General features: G+C 43.8%; 1 protein-coding gene across 1 annotated transcript in view; it reads left to right on the top strand.

The window, feature by feature from the left end:
* Nucleotides 1-11488: 11488 nt before the first annotated feature.
* LOC126456550 (sialin-like) overlaps nucleotides 11489-24470 on the top strand; it is a 98499-nt gene continuing 85517 nt past the window's right edge. The window contains exon 1 of the mRNA XM_050092297.1: nucleotides 11489-11511. Within this exon, the coding sequence (XP_049948254.1) occupies nucleotides 11499-11511 (13 nt within the window). The 5' untranslated portion in view covers nucleotides 11489-11498. The remainder of the gene's footprint in view (nucleotides 11512-24470) is intronic.

Genomic DNA, 24470 nt, shown 5'->3' with positions numbered 1-24470 from the left:
TGTAGGAATCGACGATCATGTAAAACCCAGCTCACTCTCTTCACGAGACACAGAGAACAGTAGATCAGGCGCTCAGAGAGTTGTTGTTTTCCTCAAGTTGTGTAAGGCATTCGATGCAGTTCTGCACTGCCGCGTAATGAACAAAATACGAACGTACGGAATATCAGATCAGCTGTGGGATTTGATGTAAGAGTTTATAGCAAACAGAACATAGCACTCACACTCTATGAAAAGAAGTCTTCACACGTACATCTAACTTCGGGCCTGCCAGAAGGGAGTTTATAGGACCATTAGTTTTCTCAGAATACGTCAGTGAACTAGTAGATAACGTCGGAAGTTGCATGAGGCTTTTCACGGATGATTCTCTTGTGTGAAGAGAAGTTGCTACGATAGAAAACTGTAGCAGAGGATCGACGCTTGGTTCAGGGAGTGGCAACTGACATTCAACATTAAAAAAACTGTAACGCGTTGCGACTACATAGACAGAAAGACACTTTACCTGTATTGTGTGATACACAGTTGCAGAACTATCATTGCAAGGCGTAACTTCCATAATGTACCTAGTAGCATGCATATGGAACGATGTGAAGTGGAACGATCATACGAATTAACTGCTGGTGAGGCAGATGCCAGACTGAGATTCGTTGGAAGAATCCTGAGGAATGTGGTCCATCAATCAAGGAAGCAGCTTTGAAAACATCCGCTAGTCCAATGTTCCAATATTACGGCATGTCCATCCTTGTTGAATAGGAAGAGAGGACCACAGCTGATGGGAATATTCCAATTTTTTATACTACCGGCAGCTGTAGTTTCAGTCAATTTATTTGGAACAGGTTACGACTTAACAGTTCATTATCATCAGGCCCTAAAGGTACCTGTAATATGAAAAAAGGTAAAACACCATCAGCATGACATCAAAAGCAAGAGTGCACCTAGAATTAAAATTAAATAATGCAATACATAGTTATTATGTCGTTCAAAAGCGATCTGTATACAACCTTAATTATACACACAAACTGAAGCACGAAAGAAACTGGTATAAGCATGCGTATTCCAATACAGAGATATATAAACAGGCGACGGTCGGCAACGCCTATATGAGACAACTGTCTGGCGCAGTTATTAGATCGATTACTGTTGCTGCAGTGGCAGGCTATCAAGTTTTAAATGAGTTTGAACGTGGTGTTATAGTCGGCACTCGAGCGATGGGACACAGAATCTCCGAGGTAGCAATGAAGTGGGGATTTCCCCGTACGACCATTTCATGAGTGTATCGTGAATATCAGGAATCCGGTAAAACATCAAATCTCCGACATCGCTGCGACCAGAAAAAGTTTCTGGAAGAACGGGACCAACGACAACTGAAGAGAACCATTCAATGTGACAGAAGTGTAACCCTTCCGCAAATTGCTGCAGATTTCAGTGCTGGACCATCAACAAGTGTCAGCATGCGAGCCATTTAGCGAAACATCATTGATATGGGCTTTCGGAGCCGAAGGCTCACTCATGTACCCTTAATGACTGCACGACACAAAGCTTTACGCCTCGCCTGGGCCTGTCAGCACTGACATTGGACTGCTTGCTGATGGGTGGAAGCATGTTGCTTTTTCGGACGAGTCTAATTTCAAATTGTATCATGGTCGTGTACGGGTATGGAGACAACCTCATGAATCCATGAACCCTACATGTCAGTAGGGGACTGTTCAGGCTGGCAGAGGCTCTGTAATGGCATGGGCCATGTGCAGTTGGCCTGATACGGAACCCCTGATACGTCTAAATACGACTCTGACAGGTGACATGATGGACGTGGACAGTTATGGGGACAACCTCACGAATCCATGGACCCTGAATGTCAGCTGGGGATTGTTCAAGCAGTTAGAGGCTCTGTAATGGCTTGGGGCATGTGCAGTTGGAATCATACGGAACCCCTGATACGCCTAGATACGACTCTGACAGGTGACACGTACGTAAGCATCCTGTCTAATCACCTGCATCCATTCATGTCCATTGTGGATTCCGACGGAGTGGGCAATCCCAGCATGACAATGAGACAGCCCACACATCCATAATTGCTACAGAGTGACTCCAGGAACACTATTTTGAGTTTAAACACTTCCCCTGGCCACCAATATTATTGAGCATATCAGGGATGCCTTGCACGTGCTGTTCAGATGAGGTCTCCACCCCCTTGTACTCCTACAGATTCATGGTGTTAGTTCACTCCAGCACTACTTCAGCCACTTCAGACATTAGTCGAGTCCACGATACGTTATGTTGCGGCACTTCTGCGTGCTCCGGGGGGAAGGGGGGGGGGAAGGGGGCTGCTACACGATATTAGGCAGATGTACAATTTCTTTCGCTCTTCAGTGTAGTAGGTGTAATGATCGTGTACTGTGTGTCAGTACTGCTATGCACTCAGTCACTTACAATAAAACTCAATCATTGAACAAACGATACAACGTGAAAGTAGAATTGAGTAGCCTATCCATTACAGAATGAACCATACATGAACTTTCAAAGCTAAAGACGGGAAACCAATACATATTACAATGAACGACATAATTAAACTGCATGGTTAATGCAGTTAATAAATAACCACTAATCTTGGACATGATCGTGTATTCATCATAATACTACTTCTCTACTCGTAACCAGCAACAAAAATGAAGATGCACGTCCGTATATAGTATGAGAAGCTAAAATAAAACACCTAAAGACCTGACTAGATACAGAGGACAAAACCGATCGTAAGCCTAAAGAAGCTTGTTTGAAGAAAAGATAGGGCGAGATCCGTCGATTGTGCTGGCCGTTGGACAGGGCCTCCTCTTCCAATCCAACGACGAGGGTATGTATTGTTCAGCATGTAAGCTTTTCAACAACCCACTTCAAATGTGACCATTAACTGCACCTTGTCAACACACTTTAATTAATGACGTTCACGTCAGCTATGAATCGCAGTCAAATATAATTAATACTCTTGTTGATAATCGGAACAATGAGTGTTCAAATCTCACTCCAATATTAACTCTAACTGGCTTGCAAGGCACTGTTAGTTCGTGTAAGTTCTTTAATAACTTCTAAGTACTATTTAAAATTCTATTCGGTTTACTCGGCGTAACTCACAAACACCGAATTCACAATCGCAGTAATATCGTCCACTCATTTTCCTCTCACCATCAAATCACTAGTAAGTTAGTTAAAAAAGCAACAACAGTTAGTAAAACTTGATTAGAGTTCAGTACGCGTTGAATATTGGAGTGCAAAATAAAGAGTCTAAATATTCTCAGTATTAACTGTCGGAGATACTGTATTGCTTAACTGTCAGTTTAATCTTCTAATAACTTCCACTGCGCTACAATAGTAAAGTTGACTGGCTGATCTTCGCGCAACTAGATGTTCTCAAAATTGAAGACTGTATATCAACCAATTCTCGCAAGTGAACTATGTTATTATTTTTCATAACTTGTTACGTACAGTCAGTCAGCAACACAAACAGGTTTTTAATGATAGCAGTCGCACATCAAATACAGAAGTGTTGAATCGTGCCTAGTCGTCAAATGTGGGGTGTCTGGGAAACCTTCTTTCTTGAATCGCTAGACAACATTCAAACAAATCGTATTAATGAGTTTTATTACGATTTTTATTAAGAAAGGAAAAAATACAATACTTAACTTTGTGTTAAACAGACGTGTCGCAAGCAAAGTGTGACAGACAGAATAAGAAATCTCTTCAGTATAACAATTCCAAGTTTGAGCTACATAGAATGTACGAGCAAAGTAATGAGCTTGGACGCTTCTATCTAGTTGCTAGTCTTCAAGCTGCTGTAGAACCAGGTCACGGCCAGTCGGGGGCGGCGCTTATGTCCACTTCCCATAGAGGCGCCGGCCGAAGTGGCCGTGCGGTTAAAGGCGCTGCAGTCTGGAACCGCAAGACCGCTACGGTCGCAGGTTCGAATCCTGCCTTGGGCATGGATGTTTGTGATGTCCTTAGGTTAGTTAGGTTTAACTAGTTCTAAGTTCTAGGGGACTAATGACCTCAGCAGTTGAGTCCCATAGTGCTCAGAGCCATTTGAACCATTTTGAACCCATAGAGGCCGCTGCCGTTGCGTTGTTAGTGCCACGCAAAAAAACAAGGGGTGCAAGCCCCCTCCATGAAAACACACGACCACACCGTAACACCACAGCCTCCGAATTTTACTGTTGGCACTACACACGCTGGCAGATGACATTCACCTGGCATTCGCCATGCCCACACCCTCCCATCGGATTGCCACATTGCGTACCTTGATTCGTCACTCCACACAATGTTTTTCCACTGTTCAATCGTCCAATGTTTACGGTCCTTACACCAAGCAGGCGTCGTTTGGCATTTACCAGCGTGATGTGTTGCTTATGAGCAGCCTCTCGACCGTGAAATCCAAGTTTTCTAACCTCCCGCCTAACTGTCATAGTACTTGCAGTGGATCCTGATGCAGTTTGGAATTCCTGTGTGATGACCTGGATAGATGTCTGCCTATTACATATTGTGACCCTCTTCAACTGTCGGCGGTCTCTCTCAGTCAACAGACGAGGTCGGCCTGTATGCTTTTCTGCTCTGTCCCTTCAAGTTTCCACTTCACTACCGCATCGGAAACAGTGGACCTAGGGATGTTTAGGAGTGTGGAAATCTCGCATACAGAGGTACGACACAAGTGACACCGAATCACTTGACCACATTCTAAGTCCGTGAGTACCATGGAGCTCCCCATTCTCCTCTCTCACGATGTCTAATGACTACTGAGGCTGCTGATATGGAGTACCTGGCAGTAGGTGACAGCACAGTGCACCTAAAACGAAAAACATATGAATTTTGGGGCGTCCGGATACTTTTAATTACATAGTGTATTTGTTTAAACATACAAACAACGATACTGAAATCGTAAATAATCAAACTGTGAAAACTAAAGTATTTATTTTTTTGTGAACAAGCTTCCTAAAAATGTTCGAAAGACGAGACCGTTGCTTATATTAGTCGACGTCAATATCATTGCACCTAGGAGTGACGGCGATTTCGTCGGCTTATCATGAGTCAGCAAGTAATCGGGATTGATAATATATCCACAACCGAGCAGGAAGCATTGACAGTGCTATGCGTTTACGCTAGTCACCACTGTACTTGTTTACTGCAGCGTCACCGTGCGTTTCCGAAAACGCCCTACTTCAATAATATCGTGGTTGAGCAGTAATGACATGTTGACAGCTAAGAATAAAGCTACACGGATGCAGCACCTTCTACTGTGTGCTGGCGAAACCACAGAAGTCTCTCTTCGGGTTCAGTAGCCGTTTGACTTTGCTTGAAAGTAGACAAAAATGGCCTAGAGAAACGTTGCTGCCGTCAGTTGGGAAGTAAGTGCTGCTCTAATCCATCAGGAGTCAAATGGTTCAAATGGCTCTGAGCACTATGGGACTCAACTTCTGAGGTCATTAGTCCCCTAGAACTTAGAACTAATTAAACCTAACTAACCTAAGGACATCACAAACATCCATGCCCGAGGCAGGATTCGAACCTGCGACCGTAGCGGTCTCGCGGTTCCAGACTGCAGCGCCTTTAACCGCACGGCCACTTCGGCCGGCCCATCAGGAGTCGTGCCTAGTTTATGATCATATAGCAAAGAGAGAATGAAAGGTTAGGCTATCATGTAGAGACTTTGGACGCATCACTATTCACACGATTGTCACAGAAATGCTATGAAATCGCAAATACAGCGCGTTGTGGATGTTAAAAAAAAGCACTTGCCGATCAACACAAAGAGCGCAGAATGTCAAGTGGAGCCGGCCGAAGTGGCCTTGCGGTTCTAGGCGCTGCAGTCTGGAACCGCGAGATCGCTAGGGTCGCAGGTTCGAATCCTGCCTCGGGGATGGATGTGTGTGATGTCCTTAGGTTAGTTGGGTTTAACTAGTTCTAAGTTCTAGGGGACTAATGACCTCAGAAGTTGAGTCCCATAGTGCTCAGAGCCATTTTTGTCAAGTGGACGAGCGCTTTTGGACCACTATATACAGGATGGAAATTATTTGTTTCCCTTCATTGTTATGGGTGACAAGAAATCGGTATTCGACTCAAAGGCACAATCAAACCGGTAGTCGAGGCAGCGACCATTCAGCTTTGCCAAAACCGCAATATTCAAGCAGTCTGCTCATTCGAATCGCCAAATGATAGTTACCGTTTTCTGGGACGAAAAGAAGGAAGGAAGGAAGGAAGACTGGGCTTAACGTCCCGTCAACATCGAAGTCATGAGAGACGGAGCACAAGCTCGGGTTGTGTCAAATCGACCGTGCCCTTTCAAAGGAACCATTCCGGCATAAGTCTGGAGTGAGGGAGGAAAAGGACGTTATTTTTTGAAGGTGGTGCAGCAATACTGACCTGACCTGAATCCTATAGAACACCTTAGGGATGTTTTGGAACACCAACTTTGTGCCAGGCCTCAACGACCGACATCGATACCTCTCGTCAGTGCAGCACTCCGTGAAGAATAGGCTGCCATTCCCCAAGAAACCTTCCATCACCTGATTGAACGTATGCCTGCGAGAGTGGAAGCTGCCATCAAAGCTAAGGGTGTGCCAACACCATTTTGAATTCCAGCATTACCGATGGAGGGCGCCACGAACTTGTGAGTCATTTTCAGCCAGATGCCCGGATACTTCTGATCACATAGTGTATATTGATGAGCCAAAATATTAAGATCACCTACTTAATAGGTTATTTGTGCGTCTTTGAAACGAAATACGTCACTGATTCTGCGTATAAGGGATCCGACAGTTTGTTGGCAGGTCATGTAATTCGCGTAAATAGCGGGTCGCTGATTTTCGCAAGTGGTGATGGCGCCTAACAACGACCCTCATGGGCTCCATGGGATCTACATTAGGCTAATTTGGTTGCCGAGACATCAACGTGAGTTCACTATAATGTTCCCCAAACCACCGTAGCAGGGTTCTGGCTCCGAGACACTGACAATTGTACTGCTGAAAGATGACACCGTCGTCTGGGAAGATTTCAAACATGACGGGATGTAGGTGGGTCGCAGCTGTCAGCATGTCTTCGATTACTACCACAGGTTCCATGCAACCGCAGGAGAATGTCTCCCATAGCATAATACTGATCCACCCAGCCTGCTTCCTTGGCGCGCAGCACGTTTCGAGCCGCCGTTCACCTCGATGAAGGTGTTCATGGACACGACCATCAACCTAGTATGGCAAAAAATGTGGTTCATCCGATGAACCGACATGATTCCATTGAAAGACAGTCGCATCCCGATGGTCCCACGCCCACTGCAGTCGTAATTGACGATGTCGTTGATCAACATGTGAACACGTAGTAGGGGTGGTCTACTGCGGAGCTTCAACTATGTACGATGAACGGTGTGCTCCGAAACACTTGTGCGTGCACTAGTATTGTGCTCTTTCGGTATAGATGCTACCCTACTTTACAGAGCAGACGAGCCTCCGCACCCACTTTCTGTGAATAGTCGTGGACGTCGAACCATTTAGGGCCCAATGGTAGCGTCACTGTCCTTCTACTTCTTTCCTTAGATGTTCACGACAGTAGCAACTGAACATTCGATCAGTTCGCCGCTTCCGAGATACTCGTTCACAGGCTCTGCGTAATAATAATCTGCCCTTTGCCAAAGCCACATATCTCAATGGATTTCCCCATTTTCAGCCCATATCTTCGCTAGGATGAACTCCCGTCCGTTTCTGCTCCGAATACGTACCTTAGTCAGAGCATCACGTGCCCGCAACGCCACCAGGCGGCGTCAAACGTCGCGGTGGGGCAGTGGTCATACTACACTACTGGCCATTAAAATTGCTACACCACGATGATGACGTGCTACAGACGCACAATTTAACCGACGGGAAGAAGATGCTGTGATATGCAAATGATTAGCTTTTGAGAGCATTCACACAAGGTTGGCGCGGGTGGTGACACCTACAACGTGCTGACACAGGCAAAGTTTCCAACCGATTTCTCATACACAAACAGCAGTTGACCGGCGTTACCTGGTGAAACTTTGTTGTGAAGCCTCGTGTAAGGAGGATAAATGCGTACCATCACGTTTCCGACTTTGATAAAGGTCGGATTGTAACCTATCGCGATTACGGTTTATCGTATCGCGACATTGCCGCTCGCGTTGGTCGAGATCACATGACTGTTAGCAGATTATGGAATCGATGGGTTCAGGAGGGTAATATGGAACGCCGTGCTGGATCCCAACGGCCTCGTATCACTAGCAGTCGAGATGACACGCATCTTATCCGCATGGCTGTAACGGATCGTGCAACCGCGCTCGATCCCTGAGTCAACAGATCGGGACGTTTGCAAGACAAAAACCATCTGCACGAACAGTTCAACGACGTTTGCAGCAGCACGGACTATCAGCTCGGAGACCATGGCTGCGGTTACCCTTAACGCTGCATCAGAGACAGGAGCGCCTGCGATGGTGTACTCAACGACGAACCTGGGTGCACGAATGGCAAAATGTCACTTTTTCGGATGACTCCAGGTTCTGTTTACACCATCATGATGGTCGCATCCGTGTTTGGCGACATCGCGGTGAACGCACATTGGAAGCGTGTATTCGTCATCGCCATACTGGCGTATCACCCGGCGTGATGGTATAGGGTGCCATTGGTTACACGTCTCGGTCACCTCTTGTTCGCATTGACGGCACTTTGAACAGCGGACGTTACATTTCAGATGTGTTACGACCCGTGGCTCTACCCTTCATTCGATCCCTGCGAAACCCTACATTTCAGGCAGGATAATGCACGACTGCGTGTTGCAGGTCCTGTAAGGGGCTTTCTGGATACAGAAAATGATCGACTGCTGCCCTGGCCATCACATTCTCCAGATCTCTCACCAATTGGAAACGTCTGGTCAATGGTGGCTGAGCAACTGGCTCGTCACAATACCCCGGTCACTACTCTTGATGAACTGTGGTGTCGTGTTGAAGCTGCATGGGCAGCTGTACCTGTACACGCCATCCAAGCTCTGTTTGACTCAATGCCCAAGCGTATCAAGGCCGTTATTACGGCCAGAGGTGATTGTTCTGGGTACTGATTTCTCAGTATCTATGCACCCAAATTGCGTGAAAATGTAATCACATGTCAGTTCTAGTATAATATATTTGTCCAATGAATATTGGAATGTCATCTGCATTTCTTCCTGGTGTAGCAATTTTAATGGCCAGTCGTGTATTTTGGCTTATCAGTGTATTTTTGAATATTTAGTATTCACTCAGTGTACGTGATTCGACGTCATTACAACACCGATCTGCGCCACATGGAAAATAAGTTGGAATTATACGATATTGTATACTAGCACGTAGCTGCTTGATTAGAATACAAAACAAAAAATTATAGAGTAAAACTGCAGAAATCAGCAATAATAAAATTACACCGAAGTGTTGCAAAGTAAGTGCGCGATTCAGCAGTGCAGAACCTACCTAACAGATTAAAACGTCGTGACGTAATGAGACTCGAGCCCGGAAACTACCATATCGCAGGCAGTGCCCTTACTGGTTCTATCCAGTCACATCGCACCCCCTGCACTCAGAATATCGCTTCTACAAGTTTATCTCTCCTACAAGTTTCTGGGATCGGGTACCACTCCGGCACACAGTTTTAATCTGCGACGAAGTCTCTGTATTGTCGAAAGCTGACATGTTGAGAACTGTGGCTGTAGTAGAGTTATAAGGTTTATTAAAGCAGCTACAAGATAAAAGTATGATTTAAAAATTCTATTTAACTCAAATCATTACAGGTTACACTGCTTTTTTCGCAGAAACTTTAAAACGCATATCGCAAATACAAAAGGAATCCGTCTGATGTACATGTACATCACGTAAGTGTTCGTCACTTTTAAGGTTATTATTGACATTAAAACCATTTCATTAATATTTCTCTGAAGACAAAAAAAAAAAAGGAAAAAAATCTTGAGTAAACCGAATGTGAACAAAATCTTTTTTATTTATCTTAGTGCACCAAACCAGAAGCGAGTATAAAACAAGGCTCCAGCAAGATGGCAAGGTAGTCAGCAAGAGCCGTCTGAAGGTCGATTTGTATTAAATCCGTAACCAGCACAGACCACTGTGCAAAAAACGTGAGGACAATAAAACATTTTTTCCTTATGTGTTATAGTGATAAACCGGGTACAAACATCGAATATAAAGTTCTATAAACGAGCATAAACTGTATTATGATATTTTTTTACACTCATTATCCAGCTGTAATGTAAGTGATATGCTATAACTTTAGTACACTGAACAGAATCAAGGTTGAACACGGGCATTAGACGACAGACACTGTGTGCAGTATGTCCCTGTTGTTAAAATGATAATGAATTGGAACATAAAATCTAAAACTACAGCCTAAATTCTGAATGGTAATATGAAATATTTTACTGATTGGCCAGTTGCAGCAGTTTCCAATGGATGAAACAGCATTCACATAGAGCACGTGCAAAAATGTGCAAACTTTAAAATGCATAAAGCAAATACGGGACGTATTCGTAGCACAGAAACATAAACCAGGTAAGTTTTCGCCACAAAAAAATGGTTCAAATGGCTCTGAGCACTATGGGACTCAACTGCTGAGGTCATTAGTCCCCTAGAACTTAGAACTAGTTAAACCTAACTAACCTAAGGACATCACAAACATCCATGCCCGAGGCAGGATTCGAACCTGCGACCGTAGCGGTCTTGCGGTTCCAGACTGCAGCGCCTTTAACCGCACGGCCACTTCGGCCGGCTTTTCGCCACATTTATTAACTTTAAAATTATTTCATGAGTATTTTTGTGAAGGTTAAAAACAAAAAAAAAAAGAATGTCTCGTATGCTTACCGAATAATGAACAAAACTCTTTCTTTGTCACGTTGCACCAAATCAGAAACGATTACAAAACGAGACCCCAGTAGGTGAGCAAGGAAATCTGAAAAAAAAAAAAAAAAAAATCGTCTGAAAACGGATTGGTAATAAATCCGAAAATGGTAAAAGTCCATATTAAATAAACTATTTTAAATCAGACATGTTCCTCTTGCTGCTTAAATTATGAAGCTTGAAACAACCACGAAGTTCCGTAACAGCGAACGTTCCGCTGCAGAGTAGAAGATCTATTCTTGCTGCAGTTCTAGACGGCATTGGTTGATGATGAACCTCAGTGTCCTTCGTTGATTTCTTTGTAACGTTTACACGTATTTTACGCTCGGCAGTGCAGTTTAGCGCGCCAAAGTCACTACTTCAGCTGCTCCCCCCTTCCAGCCACCATTCAACAGCCGAGGTGCCACCTGCAAATTTCTCCGGTATCATGCAGACGATAACAAATTATGCAGGCGGTTCCACTGCGCAGCCCATGGATAGTCTAATCAACAAATGAGGGCTTGCGAAGCAGGCGATAAGATACTGCTTTGTTCTACAATTCAGTAAATGTCAAGAGACCCACTGGTAGCTCAAGCCGAGGACAACGAACATGTCTCTCAAAGGTAAGAAGGCTGGAATTTGCGTCTTCTGTTCAAAACAGCTGTCTAGCGTCTTATAATTAAGCCGCCTTGCTTTTAGTCTTACACGGAAAGTATACTTCTAAAGCTTCCCCGAGTTTGCTCAGCTTTCACAGAGTTGTCGTACATACTTAGAAGATGTAACAATCGCTTCTATAAAGTCGTTACGAGAAAACAAAGTTGAGTATTTTATGAGTCTCTTGAATAACGGACGAGAGCGTCAGCCGCTGAATAATGGCATTAGCGCAAACGGCTGTGTTCGAGTTTCGTCATCATTTTTAGGCTTCCGTGCCTCAATTGGTAAAAACGGAACCATTATAGAATCGCTTTGTTGGCCACCTGTCTGTCTCTCTGACTGTTAGAAACTCTTTTTCTCAGGAACGGGTAGAGGTATTAAGTTGATATTAACGTCACATACTGTGATCTGAATTCCCTTGGCGATGTGAAACATTGAAGCTTTTAAGTCAATGCAGTCAAAAGATACGGCTATTTATGTCACATACGTTAGTTAACAAGCGCGAACTTACTGAAACTTCCCGACAGATTGAAACTGTGTGCCGGACCGAGACTCCAACTCGGGACCTTTGCCTTTCGCGGGCAAGTGCTCTACCAACTGAATTACCCAAGCACGACTCACGATCCGCCCTCACAGCTTCATTTCTGCCAGTACATCGTCTCCTGCCTTCCATAATTCACCGAGGCTCCTTTACGATCCTTGCAGAACTAACACTCCTGGAAGAAAGGATATTGCGGAGACATGGCTTTGCCGCAGCGTAGGGGATGTTTCCGGAGTGAAATTTTCACTCTGCAGCGGAGTGGTTGTAGATATGAAACTTCCTGACAGATTAAAACTGTGTGCCGGACCGAGACTCGAACTGGGTAGCTGAGTTGGTAGAACACTTGACCGCGAAAGGCAAAGGTCCCGAGTTCGAGTCTTGGTCGGGCACACAGTTTTAATCTGTCAGGAAGTTCAATATCAGCGCACACTCCACTGCAGAGTGAAAATTTTATTCCGCAGATTTACTCATAAAAAAAAGTAGCGTATTTCCCGTTGGCCTAGAATCGTGAAATTTGACAAAAAGAAAAGCTTCACAGCACAACGAAAAAAGAAAATCACCCTTGGTTACTAGCAGCGTTCAGAGTAGGCTTTGGACGGGGTTCGTCAGGCGTAAACGTGACCAGAAGTTGGCAGCAGTGTGAAAAAATACTCATCCGACCAAGTGACATCGCTCCATTGCTCCAAACTCCAGGTCTCAAGTCTTCAGCATAAAGTTTTTTTTTTAATTTTATTTTTTTTGATTTTTAAACGGGAGTTTGGATAACCGATGACTGATGTGTGAAGTTGGAATTCCAGCTCGCCCTGCTCCATCCGCGCTGTTCTGGTGTTCACAGGTTTAGCGAGTGCTACATTCAGTTCTGCAGTGACTGTTACAAGCGTCTTCCTCCTATTTTCCTCACAGTCCTCTTCATTGACTGTTTTTCGCAATCACTCAACACATATTCGTCCGCGTTGTGAATTTGCGGATAATGTTTTTCTTCTATCCCGGTATGCGGTACGTATCTTCGATAGGGTTCCTCTTAAACACCAGGCTGATCGGCTACCTTGGTTACCGGTCCACATACGAAACGAGCACCAACAATTTTCCCGCCTTAGAATTCACCTGGCTGTGGCGTAATGCACGCACAACTACACATAACGCTGTTCTACCTACGATTGACACTAGCAATGTACTGAAGGCATTGCACAGAAGCCGTTCGTGGTCAAATACAACAGCGTAACCTGCAGACTTGGCCAGCACCTGCATTTATGTCGAAACATGCATTTCCCGTCGCGTTTCAATTTTTTGTTCAACCCCTGTTCTTCTCGACCTGACGCAGCTGACTAGTACTCCACTGGATGAAGGCCGCACCTACCAAAAAATACATCGTTCTTGTGCTCTACAGACAGGAGTTTGGCTCACCACTTTCTGTGCAAAACTAATATATTACAACAGTAATCAAACAAAGAAATGTTTTAATGCACTCACATTAAATGATAACGAAATGTCATTACATATTGTTTAAGCAATTTTTTATGTATGTATGACATACATAAACAGCTAACACATGCGACTAACCACTTTTAAATCACCACGGTTTTTTACATACATCAGAAAAAGTTTTGCATCACCTTGGTTCCGAGAGTTCCGGAACCTATACAGGAAATTGGAATAGAGATCAACATAAACATCATTTCCGCCCTTTTTATTGCGCATGAAAACCACATATTGCATGTTGTACCACCATACGGCGAGACATTCAGAGGTGGTGGCCCAGATTGCTGTACACACCGGTACCTCTACTACCCAGCAGCACTTCCTCTTGCTTTGATGCATACCTGTATTCGTCGTGGCATACTATCCACAAGTTCATAAAGACACTATTGGTCCAAATTGCCCCAATCCTCAACGGCGATTCGGCGTAGATCCCTCAGAGTGGTTGGTGGATCACATCGTCCATAAACAGCCCTTTCCAATCTATCCCAGGCATGTTCGATAGGCTTCATGTCTGGAGAACATGCTGGCCACTCTTCTCGAGCGATGTCTTTAGCCTGAAGGAAGTCATTCACAAGATGTGCACGATGGGGGCGCCAATTGTCGTCCACGAAGACGAATGCCTCGCCAATATGCTGCCGATATTGTTGCACCATCGATTGGAGGAAGGCATTCACATATCGTACAGCCATAACGGCGCCTTCCATGACCACCAGCGGCGTAAGTCGGCCCCACATAATGCCACCCCAAAACAGCAAGGAACCTCCACCTTGCTGCACTCGCTGGACAGTGTGCCTAAGGCGTCCAGGCTGACCGGGTTGCATCCAAACATGTCTCCGACTATTGTCTGGTTGAAGGCATATGGGACACTCATCGGTGAAGAGAACGTGATGCCAGTCGTGAGCGGTCCATTCGGTATGTTGTTGGGCCCATCTATACCGCACTGCATGATGTGATTGCAAAGATGGACCTCGCCATGGACGTCGGGATTGAAGTTGCGCATTATGCACCCTATAGCGCACAGTTTGAGTCGTAACACGACGTCCTGTGGCTGCACGAAAAGCATTATTCAGCATGGTGGCGTTGCTGTCAGGGTTCCTCCGAAACATAATCTGTAGGTAGCGGTCATCCTCTGCAGTAGTCGCCCTTGGGCTCCTGAGCGAGGCATGTCTTCGACAGTTCCTGTCACTCTGTATCTCCTCCATGTCAGAACAACATCGCTTTGATACTAAAATGTAGACTTTCACGGCCGGAAATATCATGTCCATTATAATTATCCGGGCTGTTATGCCGTGGTCGGTTGATGAATTCTGTGTCGATTCCCAACGTTTCGTCTCCGACTGCGCGAGACATCTTCAAGGGGGTCCGTAGCTCGATGGAAGGTCCAACACACCCACTGGCTCGCTACTGACTGCCGCCAAATTCCGTGTCCGCGCGCTCCCACGCCGCGGCGTGACGTCACGTGTTTTGAAAACGTCAGTGCAATTGGCCGCTGTCCGTCGCCGTCGATCGCCGTTGCCATCACCCAGTAGTGGACGGGTGGTACACATCTTCTTTAGCACCGGCGTCCACATACCGTTTAATTTCACGCCCTCCTCCTTTCGGTTGAAATTATTTGGGTGTTTAGCGATTTCGATTGCCTCCCTGTAGAGCCTTTCGTAATATCCGCTTGTGGCCGCTAGTACTTGCGTCTCCTCGAAACGAATATTGTGGTTCCCTGGCTGGAAAGCATGCTCCGCAACAGCTGATCGTTCCGTTTCTCCTCTTCTACAATTTCCCTTGTGCTCTTCCAAACGTTTAGAAACAGTTCTTTTAGTGGTACCCACATAAACACCACCACAGCTGCATGGGATCCTATACTCTCCAGCTTTTTCCAATGGTTTGCGAGCGTCCTTGGCAGGCTTAAGGTATTCCTGTATCTTCCTGGTGGGCTTGTAAATTACGGTAATATTCCGCTTCGTCAAGATCCTCCCTAGACTTTCCGTTACATTTTTAACAAATGGCAGGAAAACCTTAGATTTTGCAGTAGCCTGTACATCAGTATGATTTCTGCGTGGCTGCCTCAACGCACGTTTTATTTCGGCGGACGAATATCCGTTCTTCATTAGTGCATTGTGGAGATGTTCCATCTCAGCGTCGAGCAACTCAGGTTCACAAATATTTGTAGTTCTGTGCGCTAACGTCTTGATAACACCCCGCTTCTGTTGTGGGTGGTGGTTCGAATCCCGGTGCAAATAACGGTCCGTGTGCGTGGGTTTGCGGTATACTGAGCGTCCCAAACTACCATTTTCGTTTCTAAAAACAAGCACATCGAGGAAACGTAATTTGCCGTCTACCTCCTCCTCCATTGTAAACTGAATTCTCGTGTTTATGCTGTTCAGATGTTGGTGGTAGGGAGGAACTAAGCCGGTTTCATGAACATCTGAACGGATATTACGAAAGGCTCTACAGGGAGGCAATCGAAATCGCTAAACACCCAAATAACTTCAACCGAAAGGAGGAGGGCGTGAAATTAAACGGTATATGGATGCCGGTACTAAAGAAGATGTGTACCACCCGTCCACTACTGGGTGATGGCAACGGCGATCGACGGCGACGGACAGCGGCCATTTGCACTGACGTTTTCAAAACACGTGACGTCACGCCGCGGCATGGGAGCGCGCGGACACGGAATTTAGCGGCAGTCAGTAGCGAGCCAGTGGGTGTGTTGGACCTTCCATCGAGCTACGGACCCCCTTGAAGATGTCTCGCGCAGTCGCAGACGAAACGTTGGGAATCGACACAGAATTCAACCGACCACCGCATAACAGCCCGGATAATTATAATGGACATAACATCGCTTTGGTTCTCTCCGAGACGCCTGGACACTTCCCTTGTTGAGAGCCCTTCCTGGCACAGTGTAACAATGCGGACGCAATCGAACCGTGGTATTCATCTTCTAGGTATGGTTGAACGACAGACAACACGAGCCGATTACCTCCTTCCTGGTGGAATGACTGGAACTGTCGGACCCCATCCGTCTAATAGGCGCTGCTCATGCGTGGTTGGCCGGCCGCTGAGGACGAGCGGTTCTAGGCGCTTCAGTACGGAACCGCGCGACTGCTACGGTCGCAGGTTCGAATCCCGCCTTGAGCATGGATGTATGTGATGTCGTTAGGTTAGTTAGGTTTAAGTTGTTCTAAGTTCTAGGGGATTGATGACCTCAGCTGTTTAGTCCCATAGTGCTCAGAGCCATCTGAACCATTTTTTAAAGCATGGTTGTTTACATCTTTGGGCGGGTTTAGTGACATCTCTGGACACTGAAAGGAACTGTGTCTGCGGTACAATATTCACAGTCATCGTCAATCTTCAGGAGTTCTGGGAACCGGGGGGATGAAAAACTTTTTTTGATGTGTGTGTATCAGTTTAATCATGTTTTAGGCCCTTTGCTGTTACTTATCTATATAAACGAGTTGGGAGACAATCTGAGCAGCCGTCTCAGGTGGTTTGCAGATGACGCTGTCGTTTATCGACTAATAAAGTCATCAGAAAATCAAAACAAATTGCAAGACGATTTACAAAAGATATCTGAATGGTGCGAAAATTGGCAGTTGATCCTAAATAACGGAAAGTCTACCACATGAGTGCTAAAAGGAATCCGTTAAACTTCGGTTACTCGATAAATCAGGCATATCTAAAGGCCGTAAATTCAACTAAATACCTAGGAATTACAATTACGAACAACCTAAATTGGAAGGAACACATAGAAAACGTTGTGGGGAAGACTAAGCAAAGACTGCGTTTTGTTGGTAGGACACTTAGAAAGTGTAACAGATCTACTGAAGAGACTGCCTACTCTACGCTTGTCCGTCCTCTTTCAGAATACTGCTCCGCGGTGTGGGATCCTTACCAGATAGGATTGACGGGGTACTTCGAAAAAGTTCAAAGATATGTAGTACGTTTTGTGTTATCGCGAAATATGGGAGAGAGTGGCAATGAAATGATGCAGGATTTGGGCTGGACATCATAAAAACAAAGGCGTTTTACGTTGCGACGGAATCTTCTGACGAAATTCCAATCACCAACTTTCTCCTCCGAATGCGAAAATATTTTGTTGACACCGACCTACATAGGGAGAAACGATCACCACGATAAAATAATGGAAAGCAGAGTTCGTACGGAAAGATACAGGTGTTAGTTCTTTCCGCGTACTATACGAGATTGGAATAATAGAGAATTGTGAAGGTGGTTCGATGATTCCTCTTCCAAGCACTTAAATGTGATTTGCAGAGTATCCATGTAGATGTAGTTGTAGATGAACTGGAATCTCATTTAATGGTCTAGAACTGTCTCAGTGATAAGTCTCCATCAGTGACCAGGAAAGACGCGTCTAGACATGCCACGGACAGCGGTAATATGCCGACCTGACCGTCACCCAGCATATGGCTCGACAACCAAGAGTGATGGTCTGGGGTGCCATTTGTTTTCATAGCAGGATGCCTTTGGTTGTCATCCGCAACGACCTTACAGTACAGCAGCGCATCGACGATATTCTATGGCCTGTTTTGTTACCCTTCATGGCAAGCCATCCTGGACTTACGTTTCAGCAAGATAATGTCTACCTACAAACGATGAAAGTTTCTACTGCTTGTCTTCGTGCTGCCAAACCCTGGCTTGGCCAGTAAGTCGCCGGATCTTTCCCCAGTTGAGAACATTTGGCGCATTAAAGGACAGGGCCCTTCAACCAGCTGAGGATTTTGGCGATCTGAAGTGCCAGTTGGACAGAATTTGGCACGGTATCCTTGAGGAGGACATTCAACTCTATGAATAAATGCCAAGCCGAATATCTGCTTGCGTAAGGGTCAAGGTGAACCAACGTGTTATGGACTTGCTCAATTTGTGAAGCTCTTTCCCTTGAATAAATCATCCAATTTTTCTGAAACTGTAACATGCATTTGTCTGTAAATGGACATCACATCTACGAATTTTCGTCAAACTCAGATAATTCCCTCGGGGTGCATCCTTTTTTTTTTTTTTTTGCCTTAGAGTATATCTCATGCCTTCAAGGTAAACACAAGAGATCTTTTTCAAAAATGTTTTCAGTCAAAGCACATGCCTCACTAAAAGAGGTCATACTTTATGCCGTTGTGTCAGTCTCTAATGACATAACAGAAAAGTCTTGCTGTACGAATTTCATGGACAACATTTTCTTGTGCTTTTCCGAACAAGTTAAAAAAACGAAACATGCGTAATATTATCGCCTTTTGAACTAGCATTGAATAATTTTTTATTGTATTTTCAAATACAGTCATGTGTAAAATTTATCTTTTAAGTACATTAATACATAATGTACTGATTTGTCGATTTTCATAACCTCTCCACTCTCGGCTATTAATTGTTGCCTGTGCTCCCTCACAAACTTTCTTCCTCAAGTAACTGCTGATTGATTTCATGCATCTAACTTGTGGAGAATTTTAACAGCCGATTGATCAAAAACTGGATACCTTTCTCGATTGATAAGATCTTCAAAGCAATAACGTATAGTATGCCGTCAATATCTGAAAAAAAATCTTATTTCCTTTCATTTGTGAAGTTTCGACGATCTTCCAGAATATTTTTGTAGTTGCCACCGTTGCTAATACAAACATAGTCTGACTATGCAGTTTCTCAGCTCCTGTGTAGTAAATAGTTAATTTTCCAAATAAATCTGCACTTTCCACACTTGGATGCATAGTGAATTTACACACCCACGAATTGTAAAAAACTGGTAATATTAGTTGGACAGATTATAGTTTATTTCCAGTTATTTCATGCTAGTCATGTTCACACAAATGTTTATAATTTTCTGTAAACGAACTGCGAACCAAGACTTGCAGCTGCTCGACTAAGAGCTTCCTTCGAAAGTGAATGGCGATTAGGTTTGTCTACACAGGGTCTCAAACAAGTTCCGTAACCCGTACTTTTGATGAGCTTGCCCTGGCCTCTCTCTCCGCGCCCTCATCCGACTAACGTGATGTGTTCTGGGACACATTCAGTTAAGGAAATCGAAGTAAACAACTTGTCTACATAATATAACTATCAATTTATCATGCAGGGGTAATACGTGGGCGAATTTGATATTTTTTCGTGAAATTTGCCTGAAATCTTGGCATTTCGTGGAAAGCCAATATTTTTCTTCATTTATGGCCAACATTGAGCTTGATAACATATTAAGTATCCTGCAATGTATGTTAAAGACATAAAATCAGATAATTGAAAATGGCATAAAAGGTCTAAAACCTGATTTGTACTCAAATAAACAATTAAACAGACAAATCAAAAACTGTTTATCAGTGAACTTGTTCTCCAACATGAACGTCTTTGCTTATCTCTAATGATTGTTGATGCTGATTGCTCCATAAGTTGCGAGTTTAGCGCCTCTAAACTGCATGTTATGCAACAAACCCCTTCAAATGCTTTCTTTCTCGGCATAGTTACCTAAATACTGCTTAATATTTCAAATCGGTCAGCATCTGTCACGTTTCTATTGTTAATAAACGAAGAAATGCCATTTTTAACAGATGGATTTGGAAATAGAGAAACGTTAACAGAATCTTATCTGACTACAGCAGTCTGAGAACAAGAAGTGAAACTAGAGCTAGCTTCCTGTATTTTTAACATATCATGGCTTTCTTTAAGGTCTTCAAAGCGTGATTTCCGTTTTGATATTTTTCTTTGAAAAAACGATTTAATTGATGCTTGCTAAGGTCTTTTCTGAGCTATTAGCTCGATGATAGTTCCTAAAAAAGAAATAATAAACAAGTGAAATGTTAGGTCTTGAAATTTGTGGCTTTGCATGCAGGCATAAAACACTAATAAATACCGTGTGGTAAAGTAAAAGAATGAAAGTGGTCTAAGTGAGATTATTTTCTATAATACTTAGATTTTCTAATGCGTAATCTGGGAAGTGAGAAATTACGTAGACTGAAATGTTTACAAATTCCAGTCTATCTTTGGTAATAGTCCAGAGGGTTTGAAAAAAACACATCCCCGCAGTTTTTTTATTCATTACAACAAGATAAATATTAATTTTGAAGGTATTTGTATGGAAGTCGGTATTTTTTTGTATGTTTGATTAGCTCCGTCATGTAAACTGGAGAGTGCGGTAGGGGTGTGGCGAGCTATGCTGCTATGCTTACATTTCTAGTTTGCAGTTTTTTTTTAGGGTTATATGAAAAAGTTTGATTGCTGTGGCACTGTTCACACGTAACTCACTGCTTTTTTTTATTTAAAATCGAAAAGCTAAGTGAATGTAGTGAACATTTAGCATTCCATTCCCTTTTCTTTCACACTCACGTTGCGGCGGACCAAGCAATTGACCCACGTCACACGTAAATCTTTTGGTCAAGTAGCCTCGCAGTTTCTTACTTTGTACACTAAGGGCCACTGCAGTCATGTGACGAGACCATACTATACAGCTTGTCCAGTTATCATTGAGGCAATGTCTCCCAGTACTGCTCAGAATTCGTCTACAGAATTCGGAAGTTTTCGTGATTCTTGCTACCGGGATTGCCAAGCTACACGAGCTGACGTTACGTGGAACTGCACTAGCCTTTACACAGCGAACTGCTTGATCATGAGCTGGGAATTAATGCAGTTTAATTTCGTATTCATAGCTACAAATAAGTTTCGAAAGTGAAAATTAACGTAGTTGTAACGAGCTTTCACGTGACCTTGTTACTTCCTTACGTAATTTCCATAACGGCAAGTGCTCAGATCGTAAACTGAGCTGCAAATGTTGTCAGCACTGCGGGAAATTTTCCCCCACAACATCCCATTGGAGAAACTATACTGCTATTGGCTTATGTCAGATAAACAGGTCCGCCATAATGGTATTGAACAGTTTCCATTTTCTTTCACAATGTTATCATTTTTTGCTCTTTTCCGGATTAACACAATTTAAAAATACTCTCAAAACTTCATGTTATAAGACATAGTTTGTAAGTGTGGTATATCAGGGAAAGTATCAGCAGCCCTAATCGAAAGAAAAATTATATATTTAAGTAGACCAAACTACACGATGGTTTTTTGTTTTTGTGATCTTCCCCTTCTCCTTCCGCCATAGAGCAAGCCGCGTGGGTATAATAATTAGAAGACGACAATTATTCAAATATATGAAGAAAAAACGTAAATTATTTATGAACTACGGTGTGAACACACTTTATTCGACATGTAAACGTCGCGACAGATAATTGTATTTAGATTATGATATATTCTATATGCCTGCCGTGACGCAGACGAATAGCGAAATCCTGCATGACCCGCTGGAATTCGGAAGATCGATAGTGTCGATTACCTCCTGAATGGCTCTTATCAGCTCAGCAATGGTTTGGGGGTTATTGCTGTGCACCTTGTCTTTTTATAGCCCCACAAAAAGGAGTCGCATCAGTTCAGATTCGGAGAATATGGCGGCCAATCGTGGCCCATGCCAGAGGCCTCTGGTTACCCCAGAGCCAGAATACAGTTCCCAAAGTGCTCCCTCAGGACATCAAACACTCTCCTGCTTTGATATGGTTGAATTCCGTCTTGCATGTGCCTGAACTTTTGTCGAAATCAGGGCCACTTTCGATAATGGGGATGAAATCATCTTCCAAAACCTTCACGTACGGTTCGGTGGTCACCTTGCCATCAAGGAATATCGCACCGATTGATTATCCCGAGACTGGACACTGCGCACCACGCAGTCACCAGTAGCGACGTTTACATGTTGAATAAAGTGTGTGCACGCCGTAGTTCGTAACTAATTTACGTTTCTTCTTCATATATTTCAGTAATTTCATCTTATACCTATGATACCCACACGGCTTGGAAGGAGAAGGGGGAAACCACAAAAAACCCATCGTACAGTTTGGTCTACTTAAATATGTAATTTTTCTTTCGGTTCGTATGTCGTAGTTCCAAAGGGCTGACATGCCACACTTACAAACTATGTCTTATAACATGAAGTTTTGAGATCGTTTTTAAATTATGTTCATCCGGAAAACAGAAAAAAATGATAACATAGTGAAAGAAAATGAAAACTGTCAGTCCCCCAAACGCGCCAATTTTGCTTATTGACGAACTCATCGAAATGAAAGTGGGCTTCGTCGCTAAGCCAAATCATATGCGCATCCTATCATGTCCCGTGGCCAACAGTGTAGTTTGAACGTCCTAACGCAAACCATTCAGAAGTTATGACGATTATAATCCATATAGTTCAACAATTGTCACCTTGTACATTACTGTAATTGAGTAATGAAACATTATCCGTTCGTTTACTAACATTACTCTGTTCATTAAAGTACATATATACTTCCATTTACGCACTCAATACTTTAACGGGTCTATCTTCTGGAGCATTACCCTCATCTTAAAGCATTTAAAGGCCACCAGAAACAGACTATTTCTTATATTACTGGATGATACAAGTTACATTTATTGTCATGTAAGGTTAACATGATTACATTAACGCAGTTATTTAATAGCACTTCAATCTCCCAAAATATAAATAAAAGACCTTACCGTCAAATATCACCTCAGGTGAACTGCACAAGGAACACACTCTCAGTCACGGTAAATACTGAAACTTCCTTCTAGCTATCACTGAGACGAAACGTTTCAAAAGTTCAACAGGCTGTGTTGGTCGTTTAATCCTGAAGTAAATAAACGGAGTTTGGTGGCTGGTCAATATTACTTCTACTCGTGGACGTTCACAGAAACTTTTCCCGAGGGAGAGGTGTCAAGACCTTAGAATTCTTATTTTTATATAAATGAGTCGGCCAGTTTCGAAACAAGGCATGGTATAAAATCTTGGTTAAACTCTGTGCCACTCTAAAGTCTAAAACATTAAATGTGTTCAAGTATTTCGTAGTCATTACCTTGCTTAAGTCATGTTTTAGTGATCTCAGGCGCAGAAGTTCCGATCCTTAGATATCGATAGAAATCGATTACTATGTCGATGCTAAGTTAAGCTTCGACCTCAGTGAAATGTGAGTTTCGGAAAAAGCAGGAAGAAGAACTTTGTCTCTAAGATGAAGAGGGACGTCAGAGCCGGAATGTTATGTATCTGCGACACAACTCTTTAGACATATATGTGTGTAGATAATTAGCAGCTACGGTATAATTACAGAGGAAAGTAACAAGGTCATGTGAAAGAATTTAAGTTATTTGTTTTTCACGTTGACACACACAACACGAATTCGCCGCGAGTTGTTAGGTCATTAGAGTTGGCAGCAATCGTAAATGTAAGATAGCCAACACTAAGTTTACTGACATGTGCCGATAACAAGCCCAAAGCAGAGCCCAACTTAACATCGCAACTGGAAAAAAAAGACCTTCATGGATCTGGAGGGGGGGGGGGAGGGGGGGTACTGTATCGACCCCTTGAGTAGTAGATGGCTCTGAGCACTATGCGACTTAACTTTTGAGGTCATCAGTCGCCTAGAACTTAGAACTAATTAAACCTAACTAACCTAAGGACATCACACACGTCCATGCCCGAGGCAGGATTCGAACCTGGCTCCAGACTGCAGCACCTAGAATCGCACGGCCACTCCGGCCAGCTGAGTAGTAGAACCAAGTTCCATGTCACCCCATTCTCCCTTGTTGCCACATGTATCCAAGACGGCGGCAATGACGTCATCCAAGATGGCGACATGTAAGCTTGGCAACAGTGCATGATGTAATCCAAGATCAAGGTCGTGACGTCATCTGATGTGTGTACCGTTATCCATGGTGGCGGCTTTTGGTGGGAAAGTGCCACGCCCCCCAGGCAGGAAGTTTGAATTTAGGCAGGAAATTGAATTATGAGCTTCTGTGGGTCACCTGGCAGCCCCCGCCCCCGTTTTCCGACTTTTTTTGCATGATGGTGCGTTATCCTCTTGGAAAATGGGTGGGGGGTTCGAATTTTGGTGG

The sequence above is a fragment of the Schistocerca serialis genome, chromosome 2 (genome assembly GCF_023864345.2).
Source record: "Schistocerca serialis cubense isolate TAMUIC-IGC-003099 chromosome 2, iqSchSeri2.2, whole genome shotgun sequence".
In the NCBI taxonomy this organism is placed as follows: Eukaryota; Metazoa; Arthropoda; class Insecta; order Orthoptera; family Acrididae; genus Schistocerca; species Schistocerca serialis.
The sequence above is the reverse complement of the archived record's forward strand: the minus strand, read 5'-3'. Positions and strand labels throughout refer to the sequence as shown.